This window comes from Trematomus bernacchii, unplaced genomic scaffold (genome assembly GCF_902827165.1).
Source record: "Trematomus bernacchii unplaced genomic scaffold, fTreBer1.1, whole genome shotgun sequence".
NCBI classification, from domain to species: domain Eukaryota; kingdom Metazoa; phylum Chordata; class Actinopteri; order Perciformes; family Nototheniidae; genus Trematomus; species Trematomus bernacchii.
Window position 1 is genome coordinate 1,884,758 of NW_022987429.1, and position 24,863 is coordinate 1,909,620.

A 24,863-nucleotide genomic window follows, 5' to 3' on the forward strand; every position below is an offset into this window, starting at 1 on the left:
TATCGAACTGTATTCCTTGCCCAAAAACCCACGTGGGCCATAAATCTCAAATGTCAAAAAGTGCAAGACTGAATAATTCAGTTTGGATTCAGAAAATGTAAGGGGATAAAAGTAGGTGCTGACACCCAGTCTCTGTAATAAAAATGAATGTGTGAGGGGGATAGGATTACAGATAGAGTAATAATACTTTGATGTGAACACAGTATAAACTAGCATACAAAAGTCCCTAACAAAAAACATTTCACAGCCTTGAAGAGCTCACTGTCTTTGGGTTGAGCTAATAGGATTGCAGCATGGAACACTTTTGGCAAATTGATTAAGCTCCTGTCAGACGAGGGTAAATGAGACAGAGCAACACAAGTTTTCATAACTATTTTTGAATCTTTCAAAATGTAGTCAGACTTAGCAATTTATTTTTGTTGCGGGTGAGAAAGCCTTGGGGAGGCTGCAGCATTAACTGCACACGAAAAACTCGACGCCAGCTGCTTGTTGTTTCATTTCTGTCATTACTGTTTCCATGTATAAATACAACCCTGTACATAATGATTTTCCATGCGCAGTTACATCCAATGTTCTGATAAAGCGAGACACGCAGCACAGCTCAGTCTAATAAAGGATGCAGCCTACATTAGCATATCACACATGCTGCATCTATCTGTTGATCACATAAGCAGCTCACAACAACTTCAGCTCCAACTGTGACGCTGCCACAGTGATGGCTTTGGAGACGGGTGTGCTATACTTTGAGACAGGTAGGATGAAACAAAACGCACCAGCAGGAGTCAAGCTAGAGGCAGATTCTCCGTGTTCTTTTGCACACTTCACAAACTTCATGTTTTGGATGGCTTGACAGATTGGGTTCGGCAATAGGCCCTTGTGTCTGTTCTTTTAACTTACAACAAAGAAGCAGGACAAAGTGGCACCGGGGTTTGAACAAAGTGAAGGAAGACTCGCTGACATGTTTTCCACAACCATATCCGACAAAAGACGGTGTCTGCAATCTGTGAGATGTGGAAAGACTGTAACACATGCAGAATGCATGGATGATATTATTGTGGGATGAAAAGTGAAAAGTGAAAAGTGTTGTGGGTGAGCATGTAAGATGCTATAAAAACACTACGTTCAAGATGTAAGCAGAATGTAATTCTAGTTGCAAAAGCATTCCTCCCTTAAAAACACAGCTCCTCTGTTTGCCAAAATATGTGGGAACAGAAATATTTTCTGAGGTTTTCATAAACCGACCGGGCCAAAGAGACAGTGGCTAAAGCCAGAGGATATATCAGGATGCTCCACCAGAGCTCATGTAACCCTCCCTCATAGATGTAACTACACATCAGGGCTGGGGAGATACCACATAGCAACCACAGACAATGTGATTGGTCAGCTTGGCCTGCTTGCATTTTTCTCCGTATGTGTTTCTGATGGCAGTAAAGATTAGGAGAATTCATGTAGCAATTCTAATTCAATATCAGTATCATGAACAGATATAAAAGCGGGAGTCTATTCCCATGCACAATTAGCCACAAAGGCACTTAAATAGTGTGCTGTTAGAGCAGTGAACCTTATTAACCTCTTCACACTCACCGGACCCACTGGTGGTGACTCATGAACTGAAACTATTTATTCACACTGAGGTGATAAATACATGCCACTTTATAATAATTTTCTATTTTGCGAGGAAACAAGCCGTTGCAAACATGTGAGCATCCGGCAACTGAATGATAAAATAAAATGTTTTAAGGGATTTATCCATCTATTGCACTAAATCCAAATACATGATTGACACAAGATAATAGCTGATGATAACAAACGTGTTGCCAGTGATTTAAAGTTACTTAATTTACTCAAGTATTGTAATTAATTAACATTTTGAGGTTAATGTTATTTAAAAATGTTTTTCCATTTCCTGTTATGTTATACTCAACATTTTCTATCTTCTTATTTTACCCCACTACATATATGTGACCAATTTAAATACTTTGAAGATTCAGATTAATAAAACCAAATTCTAAGCCGCACATTATTTACTGTAAATATATTATGATGCAAATACTTTTATAGGATACAGGATTTTTTTACGTGAAACAGTGTTTCCACTTGGTGGTTCTACTTTTCCTGAAGAAAAACCTCACAGCTTTTTGCCTAATAAAAAACATGCCTCGAGCTACGTTTGCACATGTTTTCTGCTTTTGATATAATGACTTTATTTCAGCTTTATTTCTGCCCGACAAAGGTGAGTGAATTTGAAAAGAGTGAAACTCCTACTGTGTGGTGACCAGTACGACCTCTGAGTGAGAGAGTGTGGGTGGACGGTCCAACTCTGAAGAGTGGAGGTTGGTGCAAAAACAAACTAGGTAATGCTGTGTGTTTTGTGAGGATGTTAATACTGATATGATTGGACATAAGGTCATTAAGCCCAATCCTGATTGTCACATAATAGAACATTTTATCTTAAAATTAGATTTTGTTCCATAAAAAAGAGACTTTCTTGCTCTATCTCTGAATGAAAAGTTACATTTGAACGTTTATCTGCCTCAGAGCGATGACATTTGGTTAATCTTTTCTGAAGAATATTGACCTCTAAAAGCTCATGACCTGAAGATGGCTTTACAAAGGTAATGCGTTCAACCAGCCACTATTTAAGAACAGTTCAGATTGCGTGCAAACATACTGCACTGTATCTCCCAATGCCAAAGTAACCCACATGCTGCAAATATGCCTGCTAGAAACTAATATGTGACTGTCTGGAAATCTAAAACTGAAAAAGGAAGAAATAAAAATAACCACACCTAGTAATTATTTCTGTTTTAACATTTGCACTGCTTGTCGTTTTCCCTCCTGAATAATATAAATAAAGTTGAATCAGAAGAAAAAAATCAATCTCAACCAAGCCAGGCTCCTGAGCAGAGATGGCTATCGCTGTGAGAAACAACAAAGCAAGTCTGCAGACTCAGTGGCTCACACAAACACAAAAATCTGCCTGCAGCCAGGAAAAACATCACTACAGGTGTAATTACCGGTGTCTCGGATGCATTTGTTGTTCACACAAGCTCTTACATTTTCTGTTCCATGCCAACAGAAAAAATCCAAGCCATTTGGGAAACTAATTTGGTTATAGCTACAGTATCCATTTATCCATCTCTTGTATTATGACTTTGCAAATGCATGCGAGTAAAATTGTAAAACAACTAGAAATGAGCAAAGCCAAACATTGAAAGCAAAATATGCATGCGAAAAACAACAACCACAAAAACCTTCTTATCCAGTCACAATTTCTAATTTGACAGTGTGAGACTAAGGACTCTGCTGGAGGCCACAAATGTAATCTTGACTATTTTAAAAGATGAAAGGGCCACAAATTGTGTCGGACAACTGGAACAATGATTGTGAGCTGGAGTGGATTTAATGTCAAAACAGCAGCCTGGCACACTGACAATGCTCACTAGCCCGAGGCCCACTCCTACAATCGCTGTCTTATTACAGCCTGTGCAGCTGTAACGCAGCTCTGAAATGTGCAGATTATAGAAAGCAACATCCTGATACTGTAACCCAGCAATGACTCAGAGCTGTATGTATATTTGATAGTTTCATTATGCATGTTTCCCTCTCATGTCTGTGCACCAGCGCGACAAAGACAAACTCATGTCCATTTATTGTACTAGGCGATTAAAGCCGTTCTGATTGATGAAAGGGCGAGAAATTCATTTAGTTTGTTGAATTAATGGGGGAATTAAACATGACGCCTGTTCCTCAAAAGCACAAGCCTCCATGCGCAGCAAAAGGCCAACTTCTTCCAGAAATAGCTGAGCAGTTTGGAATTGTAGCGCAGCCCCGCACCCTGGTGACTTAGTCTCTGATTTATTCTGTCATTACTGTGAATGATCGGCCCTTCAAAACTCTCCTCTATTATCTGCAGACGGGATGACGAACAATATTTCATTTTGATTCAAGCATTTATTGCGGTGATTCTGGGTAAAGACCACCTGCCTGTAACCCTAAGAGGCCACCTATCTCTGCCCGGCATGCACACACATACGCACTTATAGCAGATATATGAGCATTTCTTACCGTTCTGGATGTCCAATATGTGGTGTTTGTCTAACATCCACCCTCCCATGGTGGATGCATCGAGTTCATAGCCTTGTAACACAGCAGTCCTCTTCTCCCAGAGCACCACATCAAGGCAGGACTCGTATTCATATCCCACCGACACTGAAAGCAATGATGGCAGATTCCTATGGTGAGCAAGGTTGCACCCTCCTTACCTGACACTTATGGCAGCAATGAGGCTTGTAGCCCATACGACATTCAGCGCACGTTGTGGCAGTTTTTTTTTTCCTGTACTCCCGGGTTCTGCTTTCTCGTTGACTATATCATTTACTCCAGCTGGGAGGATTTTAGAAGACCTGTGGGGTTTCTGTGCCTCACCTGCAGAGTTTGGATTGTATGCCTGCTCTTCTCGTTTGTTTTATCTTGTGTAAATGCAAATACACCACAATGCAAAATAGCGTGTGAAGAGGTATGAATTATTTAAACGATAACGTCTCAGATGGAGAACATTACAGTTAACATCATAAACGCTACGATATGCTTGCCAGGAATGAATCCTGTTGATTCATTCCTGGCAAGTGTGGTTCCTGCGCTGCAAGGGTTGGTTTTCTGTAATAAATAACTCAAACATTCGTCTTTCTTAACAGAACTCCTCAGACATGTTCAGACTTTAAAATTATTTTTGTTGCAACACATTAAAGCTAGGGTAGGCAATTTATACTAGGAGTTATTTTGTATAGATTTGCTGAAATTCTCTTTACATCCCAACAGCAATATTGAAAGGGGTTCACAATGAATAAGGAAATCAATCTTGTGTATGTGTGGCTGTTTAAGCCGGTAACAGGCATACCTTGATGTCTACAGCGCGCACTCTGCCTGTGAATGTATTGAGGTATCTGGATAAAGATCGTGATAATAATAATGCACTGCACTTCCCTCCAGTGCTCTCTCAGTGCACTTACATGTGTTTTGGGGCAGTGTTTTTTTGGAGAGAGGCCTGGATACTTTCAAAACAAACCTTAATCTTGTTGGGTTCTGCAAAGTTGCCTAACCAAGCTTTAAGATGCGGCATGGAGTAACTTCAAAAAGCCCTAATGTAGTATAACATTCAAGGCGACACTTAAATCATTATTTAAAAACATAAATAAGTTATTTTGTTATGTATGATCTCATCAAATAGTCTGTTATCATTTGTGTGTTTTTTTCTCAGTCTACTGCCTCATAGGCAGAAATGTAGTCAGCGCATGCTGCGGAAATATCATACATGCAAAACAAAGAAGTCAGCAAAAGAGCAGTGGCCTTCAAAAATGCAGCACTGGGGGGATTTCACACCACCTGCTAAATCTTTATTGCATATGGTAACAAAAGCAGTCCCCGGATAAATAATCCTCAATTTAGAAAAATAAAAAAATCAATTCTCAAAAGTTCAACCAAGGTTCAGTGCCTGAAGGTAGAGTGAGCCTGTGAGTGAACCCACACTTACACAACATCTTCAGACAGCAGCTTCACAGCATGTACTCACCCATTGCCTCTGCGAGGCCAAAGACCCTCTGACTGTAGGCGTCTGTTTTATCCCAGATGAAGGTGTACGAGAGGTCGGGGAAGGCAGGGAAAGACTTCTGGAACTGACGGCCCATGACGGCCACCATCAGGTGGACCTTCATCAGGCCGAAGGGGAGGCGGTCCGGGGTCAGCAGCACCTTGAGGATGGGCTTGTAGCCAGGCGCCCTGGAGCTCAGGTAGACCAGGTTCAGGTCACTGCCTGGTATAGCAACTTGCTCATGAAGGACCTATGATTTTAATTAGCAGTCAGACCGGTGCCAAATACACAGTGTGAGGTATGGACTTAAGTAACAGGAGGAACAGCGGTTTCTTGGCATCTTCCATTACACTGTATATTACACAATACTTTTCTATCGCTTATATGTACAGATTGTGGTCACACTACCTCACTGCTTTTTGATTTGATTTTAATTTAAAACTGCAACTACTTAATAATGTACATATGTTCATAAATGTATATTATAATAGTGAATTTGTCTATTATAGAGTATTTTAACTTATTCTGTATATTTGATCATGTGTACGGTTTATTTTATTGATACATCTATTTTCTACTGTGGATTTTTGTATTATTGTATTTTATTTTATAATAATTTGTACTCGTGTGTAATGCCTGTTAATATGCTGCTGTTACAAAAAAACTCATATTGGGATGAATAAAGTGCTGTCTATAGTATCTAATCTAATAATCATAAATATACTGTATGTACAATTCAAACATTATGAATTTGTGTTAAGCAGTGAAAATATATAAAACAAGTTCTTACTTATGCATAACTACTACAGTACATCAGTCCAAATGCAAACTGAGAAAACTTCACAGGCAATAAATGAATTCAAACTTTTACTTGAAAGCTTTGAAAGCCACGACTCTAATAATTATCTTGGTCTTACTCTCTTTTCATCTCAAATTCCCAGTTCCCTTGACCATGTTTCACCTCAGACTGCCACCGAAGCATGTCCTCAATTCAGATTTCTCCCTCAAATGTAACAACGTTTTATAATTTCCTGCATAGCAATATTCAGGGTCTTTAAAAAACTCAGATTTCAGCCAAACGCATACCAACCGAATCCTGAGGCATAAAACCTTCACCCTAAGAATTTATCAGTATCACTGCGAGACAGTTTATGGCTTAGTATTTGGGGAGATGCCTCAGTTCCATCTAAGCTCAAAGGCAAATGTGAAAATAAGCTATGGCAAAAGGAAGATAGCAGCATTATTGTTACTCTTGTTTGTGTATTTAAGACACTGCTGCTTGTAATGTTGGGATCAAACATGGGTTGAATTATTAAAGGCATTCAAAACAATCAGATATGAGCACAACAGTGGAATTGACCATAAAAGCTCCGTAATGAGATCTCCTTTGGGTCACCTCTGTGTCTCTGTGTCTCACCTGGGTCTCCGGGATGATGGGGCTGTCCTCGGGGGACGTCTTGTACAGAGTGGAGAGGGGCGTGGCCAGGATGAGGGGGTTGGGTCTGATCAGGCCGGTGAGGTAGCAGCTGGGGATGTCGTTCTCCTCACGCTTCATCACCACCGTGTCCATCACGTGGAAAACGTTCCAGGGCAGCCACACAGTGCGGTGCAGCGAGGGGAACGGGGCGCGCTCGTAACTCAGCGTCAGAGAAGCACCACCATTGGCCAAGAGATCGAACCTTAACACGGCATCATCAAACCAAAAAAAGATCACATATTGGAAAAACTATATGTTGGAAAAATACTGAATGTACTCTTTCAATATCAGAGTAGCTGACATGATAACAAAGGCCCTACGTAGCTGTGTACGTAGCCGGATGTATGATTATATAGAAGAAGCTCATGAGACTCTGTGTTGAACATACGATAGCTATGTTCCAATGATTAACATGATGGTTCAGCCCCTAGGGAGATAGGCTGTCATGTTTATTGCTTACGTGGGTCTTAGCTAATCTGAACTAAGCATATAATATTGCTTTGAACCGGTATAGATGTATCTTGTGACTGAATAACACCCTGTCTTCTATATAAGCATATGAAGGACACCGTTTGAGGAACTAGTTGTATCATATGCTCTGTATGTGATGACTACTTCCATTCTTGCAAGCATAATAAATACATGTATCCTGATTATTGAAGCTCAAACCGGTGACGAGTGAGATTTTTCCAACACTATATGAGCGGTAAATGGACTGTATTTGGTGCTATCTGCAGAGACTTGCAGTATTTTATTTATTTTTTGGTAAATCTTTTTTGCTCTCTTAAGGATTGCTAAGCTCTAGGAGCATGGTGTCAATCACTTGAGATCAACTAAACCACAAGACCAAATAGAAGCCACTCAGAAAGCACTGTTAGCTTTCAGATCAGACACATCCATGTTTGCTTGTTAAGTTAGAGGTGAGAGTCTTGTGCACGCAATCCGGCCCCAGACTCTGAACGGGATATAGTGAGATAGCTCCAAAATGTAATGGGTTCTTCCTTGGCCCATGCTACTCATCTCAACAAAGTCTCATTAAAACGGGGGCAAGTTTTTCCACAATCTTTCTGACAAACAGACAAACAAACTAATCAAAAATCCTAACCTCCTCGGCAGAGTTAAATAACAAAAACAAGGTAAAAGTTGAACTTGGATTCATGTTTTCACTGCCCATGTTTCTTGCTCTGTCAGACTTCTTTTTGGCAATGTTATTACTGATAGGACTGTTAGCCAGAACTATGTCAAAAAGCCCTAAAGTTATAGTAAACTGAAACATCTCTTTAAGTGCTGAAGAACAAAGTAAGTGTTCCATCTCATGACTTCAATGGAAAAGAAAACTTTCCCTTATCAAGTCTATTCCCTCTCTACAGCGTTCATACTTTATTATCATTCACTGAATCTAATGTATGACTTCTGTTTAACCAGGCATGGTGTGAGAAGACACTTTATGGTTGAATTTGGTTTGGAGTCTTAAGTCTTAGGAGTTCATTCTGGTGAACTATTTTTAATTAGTACGATATTACTCAGGGAAAACGTACTGGTTTGGAAATGAAGGGCGAGTCTTTGAAGTGCTGCTCTATATATTCTGCGAGCTCCACTACCCAGGGGGTAACGCATCTGTGTGGTGACATTGCATGCATTCACATGCACAAAGACACACACTCGCAGATTTGAATGCTTATGCACGTCTCTCACACACACATTCACACTCAGGAGGACACACACACACACACACACACACACACACACACACACACACACACACACACACACACACACACACACACACACACACACACACACACACACACACACACACACACACACACACACACACACACACACACACACACACACACACACACAACACACCACACATACACACACACACACGCCAACAGTCAAGCTGTGCAGCTGACCTAAAACAGCTTCCTTCTCAAGCTCTCTCCACTTTGGGCAGCGAGGAGCTCACAGCTGCAAGAGGCCAGGCTTTGATGCCGCCCCCCCCCCCTTTCTTAACACACTGAGCGGATCTGTTGGCTAACCAAGTGTGATTATCCCCAACCATTTATCACGCTACTTGTCAGAAGAGTTACAGGGCGGAATATCTGAAGAAATCAGCTAATCCTCAGCTATCTGGGGATCCAAGGATTGTGCCTCATAACAACAGCTGTACAATTCTGTTCCACTTATAAGCCTTTTATTCCATACTGGCAACACATAAACACGTCTGCCGCTGAATTTGAATGGGCCACTATCTCTGACCAGCATCTGCAAAATAAAGCTCCTACCTGAGATGAACCCTTCCTGTAAAATATGTGTCATACATTTGTGTCGTATGTGTTTGCACCCTCATTATTAAGGACCCGTCTGCGGTAACAGCAGGAGAAGGTCAGACAGTAATCCCATGTTTTACTACACCGCGGGCAGATTGATTCTACCCTTGCTGATTCAATGCATTTTAAACAGCCTGGTTCAAAATGGCCACTACCACTGTGACATTTGCGTGAGGAATTGTTCTAGGGCACAATGTGCAGTCGTTTCAATTTGTTTTGAGCACTTTTTGGATAACTGCCAGGACAACTCTGCCACTGTTGGACAGCTTTCCCTGCATTTTTCCATACTGTTCTCGGGATAGCGGCCAATGCCACAAATACATTTTTGCAAGGGCCACAGTTGAACCCTAATGGCTGAGAATCCTGCTGGAGGGTGCTCATGTTTATTTGGACATGTAAATCAGTGTTAAAAAATGCAGATGGATGGCTGTTAGTCCCTGAATGTTGCACCTACTGATGCATGTATGCACAGAGTGACTCTCTTACATGCCGTCCTGCCGGGTGATGGTGTAGCCGTACTCGGGGTAGTGCAGAAAGGACACGTTGACTCCGATCAGCGGCGTCCCGTCTCCCGTGAGGACCTGACCTCGGATGACTGACGCCAGGCTGTGTGGGCAAACAAACACAGAAAGAGCTGAATAAACAAACAATGCCAGCCGGAGACAACACGCAGCCACGGCACCAACAACTGCCATCCCTTTGCCAGTGGCACCAGCAGGGAGGTATGATTTACTGAATGTTAGGAACAAGTGTGCCAGGGGATGTTATTCATGAAAATGTCACCTTACAGAGCACCTCTCCGTCTCTGTTTACTGCTTTAAAAGCCCATAATTCAGTGTGATGAGATTTTCCAGACATGCAGGACTTGTTAAGGTTTTTTGCAGCATCTTGCACGTGTATTGCAGCATTTATATTCCATGAGCACACAGAAGTGGATGCTTATTTGTTTAAGACAAACACAGCTATACAAATGTACAGATCTCAGGGCAATTCAATTTGTGAGGCAGGCAAAGAAAACAGTGTATTCTTCACAAGATTTACTGATCAATTATCAGTCTGGGTAATTAAGTCAGTAAATGAAGTGCACAACAGAAGGCATTTCAAATGACGATATGTGAGAGAAAACATTGACAGTATTGTTATCACCACGACCTTGCAAGTACTTTGCTTCCAAAAAAGAGCTTCTTGTCAGTGTCATACCCGAGTCTTGTGCTCGCTAGCGTGATAAATGTGTGTGGTACTGTGATGAAAGATAATATATAAACAATAATTTTGTTAGAACGAGCTCTTCAACTTGGTAACAGATATCCTCTTGATGTGAGAAGTTGCAAAACTCGACGACTGACGTGTCAAGAGGCACTTCAGGAAAAAAAACAGGAATTCAGAAACACAAAATGTGATGCCGCAGGCAAACTGTCACAAAGGAAAAGGAATGAAAAAGGATTTGAAAAAAGAAACGGAACCATACACAATAATCACCACAGCACTTTAGAAAAGGTGAATCATAAATAGGGTAAGTGTGAAAAGAAAATTCATTTTGATTACAAGAAATATAAAATGTTCGGCAGTGAAAAGTCAGAATCTGAAGGTTTTTCTAAATGACGTCTGTGGAGGAACAACATGTCCCCCTTTAGAAAGAATAAAAGCTGGAGAGGTTTTCTGAACAAAGCACCTCTTTTCTTCCAGACGTTTTTCTGAACAGTCGCACCCGGCGGCTGCCTTATATAACCCGCCTCCCACTGCTGGTCAAAGAGCAGGTAGGGAGGGTTAAATGCTGCACTTAAGGGCACCTCATGGTAGTTAGTCTAGCATGGGGGAGCATTACTCATTCACAATGCTCACCCAGATTCTCCCTGCTGGCAAATGGATTTGCTTCTGGTCAAAAAGCACTCCACCTCCAGCATACCCTCACCTGCTTTGACCTAGAGAAAGATGTGTTTTCTTTGGCATTGTGTCTCCATAAATCACAGAAACGGTAGCTTCATACATGATTTAAGCCTTCTTCTGTGATTATTCAACATGACTGCAGGGCCTTCAGGTAAAGCTTGCTGCTGGTATAATCTTAAGTGTGAAGTAATCATTTTTTAAGTCAATCCTTTGTTTGAAGGTAAGAAGAGGAGACAATTCGATATTTCTGCGTCAACATTTAATCATTCCCTTCTTCTCAACCAGAGCAGAATGTTAAACGTGCTCCTTCTACATTTTTCACTGGTTGGCCAAAAGATGTCTCATTTTGCCACTTTATCTCCGGGTCATTACGTATATGAGACTGGGATGATCAACAGCTTTAGCCTCTCTTATTTCCCTCCCGCTCCACAGCCGTCTCCCATCCTTTATTTACCGGCTCAGGGAACAAGGCCACTTAAGAGCCCCGGCGAAGGTTCTCTCTTTCTTCCCTGTGTCTCTATTAATCTTTTGAGAGCATGCTACAAGAGCCGAAACCCCCAAACAAACGGCAAGTCCCACCACCTGCTGAAACCCCAGAAATGAATCATATAATTCTTGCATTCTTATCCGTCATTGTCTCACCCCGGCTGTAGAAAAACTCCATCTGAAAACCCAGTGGGAGACTTGTGGGGCGACATGTGATACGGCTGGGGGACCAGTGGGCAGAACAAAAACCCCAAACCACAACACATATTTTATTCTCTGTGCTATACGGGGGACGAGTTTACTACCGAGTTCTGAAACCTGAGTGCACGCTGAAATCGACTCCCTTTCTCATGGTGCTCACAATGGTTTCTTGAGAAAATAGAAGGAGAAGAGTGACCTCTAACAGTTTTGCTTTTCTGTGCCGTAAGACATCAGATACTCCACGTCGAGGAATACAAGTCACCGCAGCTGTTGGAAGTCTTGATGCTGTTCTGTCTTTGTTCCAAGGCTTCAGAGACCTTTTTTTATAATGTATACTCTGCAAAGGCTGCCAATAAATTATTCACCCTTTAACCTCAAATGAACGTTTGAAAAATATGGGTCTCCAAACAAACTCTGCCGATACTACCCTCTACATCGTTATGTGAATCTTTTAAAAATACATAATGATACTTTTGTTGAATACATGCATCTTTGCAGAGCCTATAAAATGCACAACAGTGTTTTTTACTACAAAACTAACTTCTACAAGAAGATAAAAAAGCTAAATGAGTATTTTGAGCAAGAGAGCTAATGCCGCGGCCAGACATGAAATCGACAGTAAGCTGAAGACAATGAGAATGAGGATTATTGAGAACCCGGCTGGGAGGGGGGATTGCCTCATTCTATATTTTCAGTAAAGCATGCTATTTACATAAGGATTACTTTAAACTATTGGAGGAAATATTCCCAAAGCCTTCTGCACACAGTTGGCAATCATTTTCCTCTCCATCAGTCGCAAATCAAACTCCACTCATGATTGGGAACAGATGTGGGAGTGCACTGAGGTTTTGGTAAAAAATGTAACTGTCTCCGCAGTTTGCACATGATGTAGCCCAGTGGTCCATTCATTGCATAAAATATTCTCTTACTTTGTATTAAACATCTTTATTGAATGGTTTTACCTTGGATGAGGACATCAAAACTTTAATTCTTTCAAAGAAGCTGAGGCAAATGTGAGGTGTCAAGATGAACAAAAAGCCAGCCTCCCCACTTGAAAGTTAAAGGCTGTATTCATGCCCATCATTGTAAAAATGTCCTTAAAATACCTAGACCACACTTTCTCCTCTCTATGTAGATATTGTATACTGTAATAATGAGAAACTAGAAAAATATGCAATGATAAATACATTTTTATTCGAACGACACCATAGAAACAAGATAAAGGCACAGCTCTGTGAGTAGTTTAGTCTATTTGAGTCTGTTCCGTTCATGATGAATGCAACTTACGTATTACTTAAAGTGGACCTATTATGCTATATTGGAAAAATATATTGTAGGGCCATACCTATACAAAACATGTCTGTGAGGTTTTTTGCTTAAAATACCAAACAGTTCACCCATTGTAGCCATCCCTCATACTGCTCATACCCCTCTTTTGAAGCCCTGTTAGAGAAACGCGGATTTTGGGTCCTTAGCTTGAAAAAAAAAAAAAAAGGAGGCGGAGCTAATGCCTGATCAGAATTCTACCTGGAGATAAAGTTAAATTCTGCTGTGATAGAACGCCATCCTGTTCTAAACCACATCAAGGATTATTTCTGAAACAGTATGGAGCTCAAATGCTTTTTCTCTTGCAGGTTTATCACAAGGTGAGTTCTTTTTTTATTTCCTGCTTTTTAAAACACATGTGCTCTCCAGTACAGGTTAGCTCTGAGTGTTAGCGAGGCTTGCTAATGTAAACAAAGACGAGATTACGTCCAAAACACGTCAGGCATTGTTTCTGATAGCAACTTTCTGTGGGTCCGCTGCCGATTTGACGTCAGAAAATCTGTATCCGCTCGTCTTTTAAAAACAGGGGTACACCCTGTTTTTAAAAGATTTGGGTACGGAGGAAAAGAGAGAGGGTTTTATTTTCTGACGCTGCGTGAGTTCCCCGACGCACTGGGGACACATATTTATGCATAAAAGACATCACAAAGTGCATTTTGCATGATAGGTCCCCTTTAACTTTCCACATAGCAACATTTCCACGTGTCTGATAGGCCTACTTTGGTTGGCGTGTTAGCATGCTATCTTCTGCTGTTGGGAAATCAACACAAATTAAGAGTTGATGCTGATGGGAATGTAATTGGTTTTTGTTTAATTGCAAACCAAAGTAGGCCTATCAGACACGTGGAAATGTTGCTATGTGGAAAGTTAAGTGATAAGGAAAGTAAGTTGCATTCATCATGCATGAAGGGAACATGAATGTTTGCACAACATGATTGGAACATGAATTTTTGCACAACATTTTCAAGCAATCCTTAAAAAGATTGTTGTCAGGATTTTCACAATTAAAACAAGGTGTCCACCTGCTGGTGGCGCTAGAGGAAAGGCAGGAGATCTCCAAAGCCAGCAGGATTCATCCTCTTCTAATGCACTCAGCTCTGTTTGATTGTTAAGTGCAGAATACAATTAACTTGTTGGCTCTTTGCACACTCTGTGATTGGAACAATAATAATGTGGTTTACTGTTGGATAAACAGATTCTACAAAGATAAAAGCAACTTTAGAGCAAATATCAGAGAGAATTTTTTTTTCTTTGTTTGTCTTAGATATTAAGATATACTGTAAAATGGGCAGCACATTCATGATAAAAAAAAAAAGAAAAAAATTGGTTACTGATAAAGGATCTACATAAATGTGCAGGGAAAACGGTCTCTTCAGAAAGATGTTTCCTTTCCAATTTGGAAACGACATAGCACTGTTATCTTGGAATAAGAAAGATTATCGTTATTCCTTCACAGTCATGAGTGTTGTTTTTAGCTCACTCTTGAGCTTTTTAATCTTGACTGCTGAAAGACATAAACATGTGTGGCAGCGACACCACTGTAAACACACTTGTCACTGTGACTGCAAAGACAATGAGATGTGATGTTCTTTGACGTTTTGGAGTGGCTTCCCAGACACCCGTGTCTCCCGACTGGTAATGAGACAGCAAACAGCCGACGTGATGCAAATGATGAAGTAGCCACATTAAGCCGCCTACCTGCTGTTGAACGGGTTATCCCAGGGTATCACGTGACTGCCGCTGGGGCCAATCAAAAAGCTGACGCGGTCGTAGAAGCCCTTGGATGTGGGCTGGGTGGCTGAACTCTGGCTCTGGCCGGCGATGGCAGCGGGGTCAGGTGATCCGCGACAGTACGTCTGACCCTGGCACGAGACCTGAGTGCAGCAATCTGGATCCATGCAGTCGACAAGTCCATCTGGAAAACAGGACGGACAGTCAATACGAGGAGGGGAACGCTTGGTTGACCTGGATGCATCCGGAAACGTGTGCCATTATTGTGTTGAGCTCTAGTGCACACAGATGCCTTCTTACGTGAGCTCCTGACATGAACGTTTGAAGTATTTCAAAGTGTGTCACCTCAAAAGTTATGTGTGTGTTTATCAGCACTTTGTTTGACATGCAGCCCCAGAGAATTGATATATACTCAAAAGTACTCTTTATAATTGATCTACTGTATATTTTAAAGCGTGCTGTTTAACAATCTGCTCGGCTACAGCATTTGCATATTCTTTCCAGTGATGTTTTATGTATGATTGATTTGTTGTGTTTGTTTGCACTGTCACAGAGGAGTCACATCAAAGCCAATTTTCAGTCTTGCACAATAAGAGTTACAGAGCGTTTTCTCTGAAGCTAAAAGATTATTTGTACGAGGCTTTTATAATTCTTCCTACCTCCCTCGTTATCCTTGCCATCAGAGCAGAGCGTTTCCGTCGCTACATCGCATCCCAACCCGCGCCACCCTGACTGGCAGATGCAGTGCCAGACGTTCTGATCCAGGACGCACCTCCCGTTGTTGTTACACAGCCCGGGGCAGCCGTCTGTCAACACATCATGTACGTGTCAAACAGCAAAATCAGAATGAGGAAATCAGGAGGAGAAGGGGAGTGAAAGACAAGAGTGAGGGGGGCATTGAGAGTGGACAGAGGGCAGAGGAGGGACACAAATGATAAAAGACAGTATTGAGTGAACATACAGAACAATACACCTCTGACAGGACTTGGGATGTGGGGGAGGGTGTGAGGAGTTACAGTTGTTTCACATGAGTTTATGGAGTATGTAGAACTCCACTGAAAAGGAGAACATATTAGATAGGAGGAGGAAACATGCTGAGCTGTTTACTTAGAGTTAAAAAGGCCAATGGGATACACTGTGAATTCATGTTGAGTCAAATCCGTGGTGATTGGAGGGTTTATTTGTTGTCTTTAATCCATGTTTGCATATTTCTTTATGAGTTGTTTTCGGGTTGCGTGAATTCTCATAGTGTGATTTTCAAATTGAGGGCAATTTCTGAGTTTTCCTGTATTTCAATCACAGCTTAGAGAGTTCAAAGTTGCACAAATCCCATTTAAGAGGCTGAAAACCAGCGAGTGTCTAGGAACTGCCTTGCCTTGGCCTGAAAATAATTTACGAAGGAATAGGCTATTGCTGATGTTAAAAACACTCATGTGAAGTAACGGAAACATCAAAGGGAAGAGGAAGTATATATGTAAATAGGAAGGGGAAGAAGTGTGGGAAGAAGGGGGAGGATCTAGAGTTTCTACATTTTTAGAAAACAGAGCACTTGCTGCCAGATCGCATTCCTTCTAGTGGATGGTGAAGACAGGGAGTCGAAACATGACTAAACCACACCAGTTTGGGGCGTTTAATCTGGCAGACACAGGGAATTAAGACAGGGGGGTGGGGAGCAGTGACCGTGGAGTCTGTGTGAGACTGGTTAAGACGGACAGGAAATGAGGAAACATATCGGGCGAGCAGGATCACAGCAGGAACATTATGATCGACTCGGACAAAGAACAGGTGTATAAACGCCGTGCTAGGAAGACAAAGAGCAGGGAGGGATTGTTTGTGACAATCTCCCTTGGGGGGATAGTGGTTCAATTTACCTTTATATCCTATCTTGACTGGTCCTATTACACAATCGAGGAAAAGGAAACATTTGGAAAAGAAAAATTACTTATCTCTTTGGTGGCAGAGAGCTAAGACTGACAAACACATTTCCTTATGTTAACTTGCAGGGGAGCACAAAGTGAGAACGCTTGCTGGCATAAAGCTGATGTACCTGCCAACTTGTTTGAAATACTTGGGAAAGAAGCTTTGCAGGTAGTTTTCCCGAAGATTATAGTTGGCTCGCTTTCGTTTTAGTTTCTGGTCTAATTTCAATCTCTCCACTGTGTATGGTAATCATAGTCGTTATGGAGATTGAGCTGAATACTTATTACTAAGCATGAGTGACAGGATATGACTGGAAAGCTGCGAGCTCACCCCTTTTATTTTAATTTTTTTAAATTTTTTACAGAGTTCACTTTTTTTTTTAAGCAACATAAAGGTGTTCTGGATTTGAAAAAAACAGATTGCATTTAGAGTATAATTCTCAAGCAAAGTGAAAAGTGTTTTACCTGATACTCTGGAATCCAGGGCTATACATGTAAGCCAAGAGGGAGTTGGATAGAGATAGAGAGGTAGGCAGACAGGCATACAGACAAAATAGAAAAGAGAATGGATATAAGTAGAAGTTAGGCAAAGAAATGCAAATAGAAAAACATGTAGGAACATTTGAAGGAGTTTTATAGAGGGATAAAGGAGACAGAACCTGCAGTACGGGAAGGAAATGCAGTATTTGACAGAGTGCAGATGTTAATTAAAACAGCAAGTGATTCATCAGAGTCGTATATGATTCCATGTTTAAAATTGTCACGTATTCTGTAAAAGAGCCTTAGATGGTGATTTCTGTTCATATAGCAGCATAAATGAATTCAGCTTCTTACGCTTTGCGAAATATTCATTGTGCTCTCTGTGATCTGATTTTCTTTGCCAAAACAAGACAGGCCAACACAAAGAAGAACACTGGATTTCTCTTGATATCTGGTTGTTAAAACACTGTTTGTTTTTTTCAGACTATACAGTATTATGTCGTTTTTATCTGGAGCCCGCTTCACAACATTTTACTGTCTGCTTGTCAGGAGTTATGTCGTCTCAGTCCATTCTGAACGCATCATGAAGCAGCAGCATGATAAACTTTTTTTTAAATGTATTTCAATGTTGCCGTTATCTCCACTCGGGTGATTTCATAACTGCACGGCAATGAGCCAGCAGTACACTAAGACGAATCAAAAAACACCTCAGTGGTAAAGTGTAGTGCTGAGAAAGCGGAGACAATGGGTTAAGCCTTGCATATAGAATAGGATCTAGATGCTGGTGACAAAAGAATGGTCGAGGAAGTCCTCTATTCAGGCTCTGTCCATGTAATGTGATTAAAAGGTGCTTTGTGCAAATGGCAGTTATTCAGGGTTTGAAAGACAAAATAAGCTCGCGCCTCTTAAAGAAAAGGTAACGCACGGCCTATTCATCTCCACTGAAACCAAAGCAAAGTTACTTTCCTAGCAGGAGCCTTAAACAGCAGGAAAAGAAAGAGAAAATGGATGGGGCCGAATCAGCCCTGAGGAGGGGAAGATTAATACAATCAGGAATGTGACCTCTCCAACAACTCACTCTCCGCATCCCCTCTCCCCCTCAGAGATGGATCCGCGCTGTGGACCGGGGATTGCTGATGAGAGAACTTGTAAATACATAATTAGGGTTCAATAGTTTGGAGTGCCAGATCTCTGTTTAACTGGGAGTGTGTCGTCATTGAGAGGTTGGAGATGACACTTGGGGGAATGGTGTTTGATGCGGCGTGTCAGGGTTTAACTACAGGACCTTTGACAGGGGGTAAGGTGTCAAGGAAGTTTGAGTTAAAGGTCAATGGAAAATGACATCTCAGAACTCATTATCCTCACTAATGCCAGGCGAAGCACCGCCATTTCAGAAAAATGATATTCTAAAGAGACCTAGCACCGGCTTTTCAGCTCCCTACATACCTGCCCTTGACTCACTAATACAGGAGCATCACTTCAGCAGTCTAAAAGGTGGAATATCTAAATGGTCGATGGGAAAATTACAAAGTTGATGAGGAAAAAAAAGGAGATTTTGAAAAGAGAGAGGAAAAGCTGGCCAAAAGCAATGATGTGTCACATTTCCTGTTAGTGGGAGAGATGGTTAACAGCTTACAGTACATCAAGATGAAATATCCTCCATTTTGATATCAATTCAATGAAAATTGGTCGAAATAAATTGCCACTATTGAAAACTGGTTGGACTTGTACCCAATTCATTCAAACCTTTACACCTGCCATAAGGTCTGGTGTTAGCTGGCTAAGAATAGCTGGCAGGTGAACAGGTAATGAGGCTTCAACAAGCAGAGACTGACATTTTCTTGTAAAAAAAAAAAATGGAAATGTTAAGAAAAAGTAATCATGGCGAATACTTTTAAAAAGCAAAACCACAATATAAATATAATTTTTTAGCAGTAAAAGGGATGTATCAAAAGGAATGTTAACAAAAAAGCAAAATATGATTTAAAAAAATGTCAATACTAAAAATAGGTGTCCATGTAATACTGTTTATATACCTCTAAAGTGTGGTCAATATTGATAATACTGTTCATAGTGTTTAAACTTTATACCCATTAATATATTCATATACTTTATATCTGTCATACATTATACCTATCCATTAAACTGCACCTTACTGCTTCTTTTGCACTTCTGATTAGATGCTAACTAATCTTTCCATTTGAACTCTCGCGGAGTATGAAGTACAATGTAAATACAAATTACTTCCCCATTGTATTTAAGTATAATGTTTGATTAAATGTTTTGTTATCTCCACCAATGACTGTGGCGTTTATAAAAAAAGCAAATCAAATTATGAAGATCCTGGCCACAATGTTTTCAGTGATCTTAAAACACGGCGGTTTACCTCTAAGCAGTAAAAAACCGACACTACAAAGTACTTTACTGGTTTTTCATGCAGAGGGACTTGTTGGGAATAGGCGGGCAGCAACAGAAGCGTGTCATGATCCGTATCTTTCCAACAGATGCTTGAAACTGCACTGTAAACACTGACATTCAAACTCCAAAGTTGCCCTTTTAAGCCTGTCCATAAATGAGTTTCCTCTGTAGTTCGTGCCCTTCTGTCAAGTGTGTGTAGGTGTATGGTGGCGCATGTGTCAGCGTGGCTCACCGATGGTGCAATGTTCACCCGTCCAGCCCTGATGGCAGTCACACTTGCCCTCTCGGCAGACTCCGTGGTCGATGCAGCGTGGGTGACAGTCCCTCTGCTCACACTCTGGTCCTGTCCAGCCCTCCTCGCAGTGACACACACCGCTGATGCACAGGCCGTGAGGACCACAGTCCACCACACACACCTCTGTCGCAAAAGAAAAAAGCCACAGTCATGTCGCTTCTGTTCTGTGAAGGAGACCTTTTTTTATTTTCTGCTGGTGTGTTTTAGTATTCTGTGGAGATGAATCTGCCAAGACTGAAAACTTCTCTGATGACAAGCAACGTTTTTACTGTAAACAAGAGACATTTTTAACGCTCTACTTGAAATATGTGTTATAGAAAGTCCTGAAATTGTGAAGGCAAATATATACGTATATCATATATATATATTCAAAAAAGAAAGCTGTATTGATAATAGATCATCTGAAGAGGCTTAATGACTGCAATCTATACATTTGTATTTTAAAAATAATTATTTTATATAATGCAAAATGTTAATACTTCCTCCTGATTTATCATCTCAATTTACTTTAAAATGTGTGTAACTAGTCAGAGAATTTAAACTGAATACCCAATGAACTCCTACGTGGCTGCTACTTTGCCGAACTACATAATAAATAGATGAGAAAGATAAAAAGAAAGAAAGAAGAAGATAAATCCTACTTGAAAAAAAAACTGTGAAATTAATCTTGAGTTATTACTTTTATGGATTCCGGCTATAATAAAATCCCTCCAATTCTCCCAAAAACGTTCTCTACAATACAGTACAGAAACACAGTACCCTCAGCTTGCATTAAAGTAATTTAAACGTAATGAGTGCACTTTGAAAAGATGAAACTTTAAACAGAAGAGCAAAAAGAAACAGGTGTGTGGGCGTGTGTCCAATATGACGACAGATGGATGACATCTGATTCAGTTTGCTTATTTAAAAATATCAGCAACAAGCTCTCAACTTTAATAAACTTATCAACAAATGGGTAAAATCAGTGCAACAACAACTTTTCACCCAAATGAAATGAAAGCTTGTCACAACATATTTCAGTGTTGCTTGAGAAAAATAAATTCATTTATTTTTCAAGCCCATGAAAGAGCAACACAGGTTATAATAGTCATTGTTATTCCTGTAGCCACTCTTTTTAAAATATTCCACCAATTCTTTCTCTCTGCAGTGCACAAAAAACCTCCCTCATCGCTCCAAAAAGTCAGAGCAAAAATACAGTAAAGCACAGCATTACTTTGTGCTTCTAGACACTTCCAAAACAACCACTTTTCAGGTTTTTACATATTCTGGTAGCTCATTTGCATGTTGTCTTGGCAGCCCGAGGCGAGGGTTATGGATTTAAGCAGAATCTTATGTCTGGACTCTGAGAGATGTTAGATCAACATGATTTCTTTAAGTTGGAGCATCGGAAACAGCAGAGCATCTGTTATGAATCTGTGTTATCTTCAGAGAAGTAGAATTCAAATGATCGAATCCACGGGTGGCAAGTAAATCAGTCCGCACTCGGCTAAAGCTAACGCTCAACAAGCTGTGGCTGCTCTTGTGAGAGAATAAGAAATGTTCATTTACTGGAACGAAGAGCTTCTATCAAAGCTTTTGAGCAGGAGAGCTTTCCGGCGTGACAACCGTGTGCTGGAGGAAAGTAGCTCAAGTGTGTCCTCACAGAGACTAGATTCTTCAGGATATTTAAATATACCCATAACCAAACAGTTTGTGACTTTTAAAGAAAACTGCTTGCAGGTAAAGCAAATAAGCCAAGAGGCATAATTCTGCAGTCCAAAATGTTACAAGCCATGGATAAAACATCCATTTTTAAAGCTAATTTACCCCCTCTGCTTTACCCACACAGGCCCTTTAGTGAAGCTCTTTAAGCAGTCAGTTTCCAGCTCTCTGAATGGAGTTTTTCTTCGATTGAGAGACCTTGGATGGTTCTGATTAAGTCAAGCCGACACTGTAGAATATTAAGCACGCCTCTGGAGGGGAGTCATTTGATTCCAAAGGGATACCTCCTTCCCATAGAATCTATGCAATCAATTTTTCATTAGTCCAAAAGTGTTTATCTGCCTTTAACATGCCCCTGACTCGAGCTGGATAGGGGTTGTGGGCGGTCGATTCATGCTACTCGCTTGTTAATTAAAGTGTATTTAATTGAAGAAGCACCGCAGCATTAATTAAGAAGGAATTCTCCTCCCACCCAGGTGGGTAAAAGCATGGCTTTTTGGACCGCACCAGTTCAGTCACTTCTTGTATTGACAAGCCAGAGACATCTTGCTGAGTGAAAGGGTTGTGTGTGGAATGTTTTAATCTTCAAACAGAATAACAAACGACTTCTCTTTAAAAAAGAGAATAAAGCAAGACTCCAAAAGAAAAGAAAAAAAATCCCTGTTCACCAAAACAATCATTCTTTCTTCTTGGGCACCGACCAAAGAGGCTGCATGCTGCGTCAAAAGGGCTGCACACACATCTATCATCTCAAACACACCACCCAGCCTCCTTATGAATTCATTTGCAATTGAATTTCAGCCAGAATAAATACATTCTGCTTTTAATTGTTTGACTCGCCGTGGCCATTGTGTGTCTCTCTCTGGGTTGAGCGCACAGAGGGTAAGTCTATTCTGATGGAGGAAACAGCACATAAATCACCTGAGGCCCACGCGCAGATAACAGATAGGAGGGGCCAGCCTAAGTAACATGTCACCTTGTGTGTCGAAAGCCAAACACTCTGAATACCGAGCTGATAACAAATGAAGAAGCTCTGCCGCGAGCAGATGGGAATATACGATAGTCTCATCTATTCTAAAAAACCTGAAGCTGCTATAAAACACACTGGCAAAAGTTCTGAACAAATCTATAAGTCTTTTCTGTAACAACACACATTTGTGCTGAATTTCAAGCAGAACATATGCTGGGTCTCACAAAAGAAACGTGTGGAAACAAAGCTTTGTTGTCAGCATATGCTCTGTTTCAAAACCAACACGTGCTCCAAGTGTTGATTACCAAACTATAAAGGTGTGATCTCAACCACAGATTTATTTAGCCCAAAACATAATTAAGTTGATTTATTCAGGTTCAAACTTCCAGTCGATCAACAACTTTAACGATTTGCACATTGCTTGATAATAAATATCAGTTATTATGTTTCATGATTTATGCAGAATACCTGTTTACCAGTGTTACATAAAGCACTGTAAATATTGAATTTCTTTTATTCAACACTTTCCAAGCATGAGTGACTTCTGGCTATCACAATTCAGTCTCCTCATACCCATGAAAGACTTGAATATGGGTTTGTTATCTGTAGTAAATGCAGGTTATTTTCAAACTCCTGCTTGGAGAACAACAGAGATGTTGGAGGCATTTCAGGGTGTTTGTGCAAAACACATTTGAAGTTGTTGCTTTCACAGGATTCATCAATTTATTGAAGCTTTTAGTAATTAGAGAAAATGTTCACAGTACACTTCCTTTCATTTCGCCCCATCACACCAAAGTTAAACTTTATTGAAGGTGATATAGGAGAGATGTACCCAGAGCTCATAAAACACAGCACTGACAGTACTGTAGCATGTGTGCATACATCATGAGGCTCCCATTCATCATCTTTGGAGCCAACCACGACTGTTCAATTCATAATGTTGTTTCCTGCATGTGTACCTACAGTACGAGGGGGAAGCTGAAGCATACTGATTTGACTGTATTTAATTTAAAGAGTTTCATTTCAAAAGGTGACATATTCATTTGGAGAAATAAATTGCTCTCTGATGTTCACTAAATCATATTTCAAATGCAAAAATGATTAATTAACTAAAAAAACATTCAAGATTAAAACATAAATCACATTTTCCCCCTCATATTTACAGATTTTTAGATTCCAAAGCTGATTAATTATACCCAAAGCGTTAAATAGTGCACCCACAATGTACTGTATGAGCTAGATATTTAATTTAACCTACTGCTTTTTTAATAAAGGCTTACAAAGTACATCTGCTGTTGTGGACGCATGGTGTCTGCAGCGGCTGTGCTCAGCAAGGTTTATTTACACAAAGAATTTGGTGCCAATTAATTGTTAGAGAAACAGTAAAAAAAAGCCACTACAGCGTTAAAAAAAGGCTGCACTGTTTGCAAAGATTTGTAAGTACTGCTCTAATGGTATCAATAACTGAATGAATGGATACAATTCAAGTAGATTAATATGCCATTTCATTCTTTTGAAGCCATTGTGTAGACTTTGACTTCAAAAGAAAATGTTCACAAAAAGGCAGAGATTGTCATTGACATTTTTTTCAAGAACTAAAGCCGTACTAAAAAACACATGAAAACTGGTGTTGATTAATCAATTAGTCAATCGAAATAAAATTAAACAGTTTGAATTTGATAAAGGATTAATCATTTGAGTATTTTCTAAATGTAAAAGCGAAAATGTATCTAGATTGTTACATTTATATTTGAGCTTGAGGAAAAAACATATTTTAAAGATGTCAGCTCGGGCTTTAGGAAAGTGTACCTGGCCTTTTTCACAAACTGACATTTCATAGTGCCAATTATTAACAAGTTAAATGAGTGGCTAATAATGGATTAATCATTTGAGCATTTTATTTTAGTCATCTTGGTGGTTGCTTCTCTTTCTCATATATGATTGTTAATTACTCTGACAAGCTATCAAGATGTTAACTTGTGGTTTAGAAGTGTCATGGGCGTTTTAACACTACTTTGACACAAAATAGAGCCCGAAACTGTTGTT

General features: G+C 40.3%; 1 protein-coding gene across 1 annotated transcript in view; it reads right to left on the reverse strand.

Moving 5' to 3' along the window:
- si:dkey-237h12.3 (teneurin-3) overlaps positions 1–24,863 on the reverse strand; it is a 139,141-nt gene that overhangs the window by 26,554 nt on the left and 87,724 nt on the right. The window contains exons 12-20 of the mRNA XM_034141707.1: positions 20,084–20,269; positions 17,419–17,439; positions 16,906–16,929; positions 15,694–15,840; positions 15,002–15,218; positions 9,890–10,009; positions 7,008–7,269; positions 5,573–5,840; positions 4,069–4,212 (exon numbers count right to left, since the gene is read on the reverse strand). Of these exons, the coding sequence (XP_033997598.1) occupies positions 4,069–4,212; positions 5,573–5,840; positions 7,008–7,269; positions 9,890–10,009; positions 15,002–15,218; positions 15,694–15,840; positions 16,906–16,929; positions 17,419–17,439; positions 20,084–20,269 (1,389 nt within the window). The remainder of the gene's footprint in view (positions 1–4,068; positions 4,213–5,572; positions 5,841–7,007; positions 7,270–9,889; positions 10,010–15,001; positions 15,219–15,693; positions 15,841–16,905; positions 16,930–17,418; positions 17,440–20,083; positions 20,270–24,863) is intronic.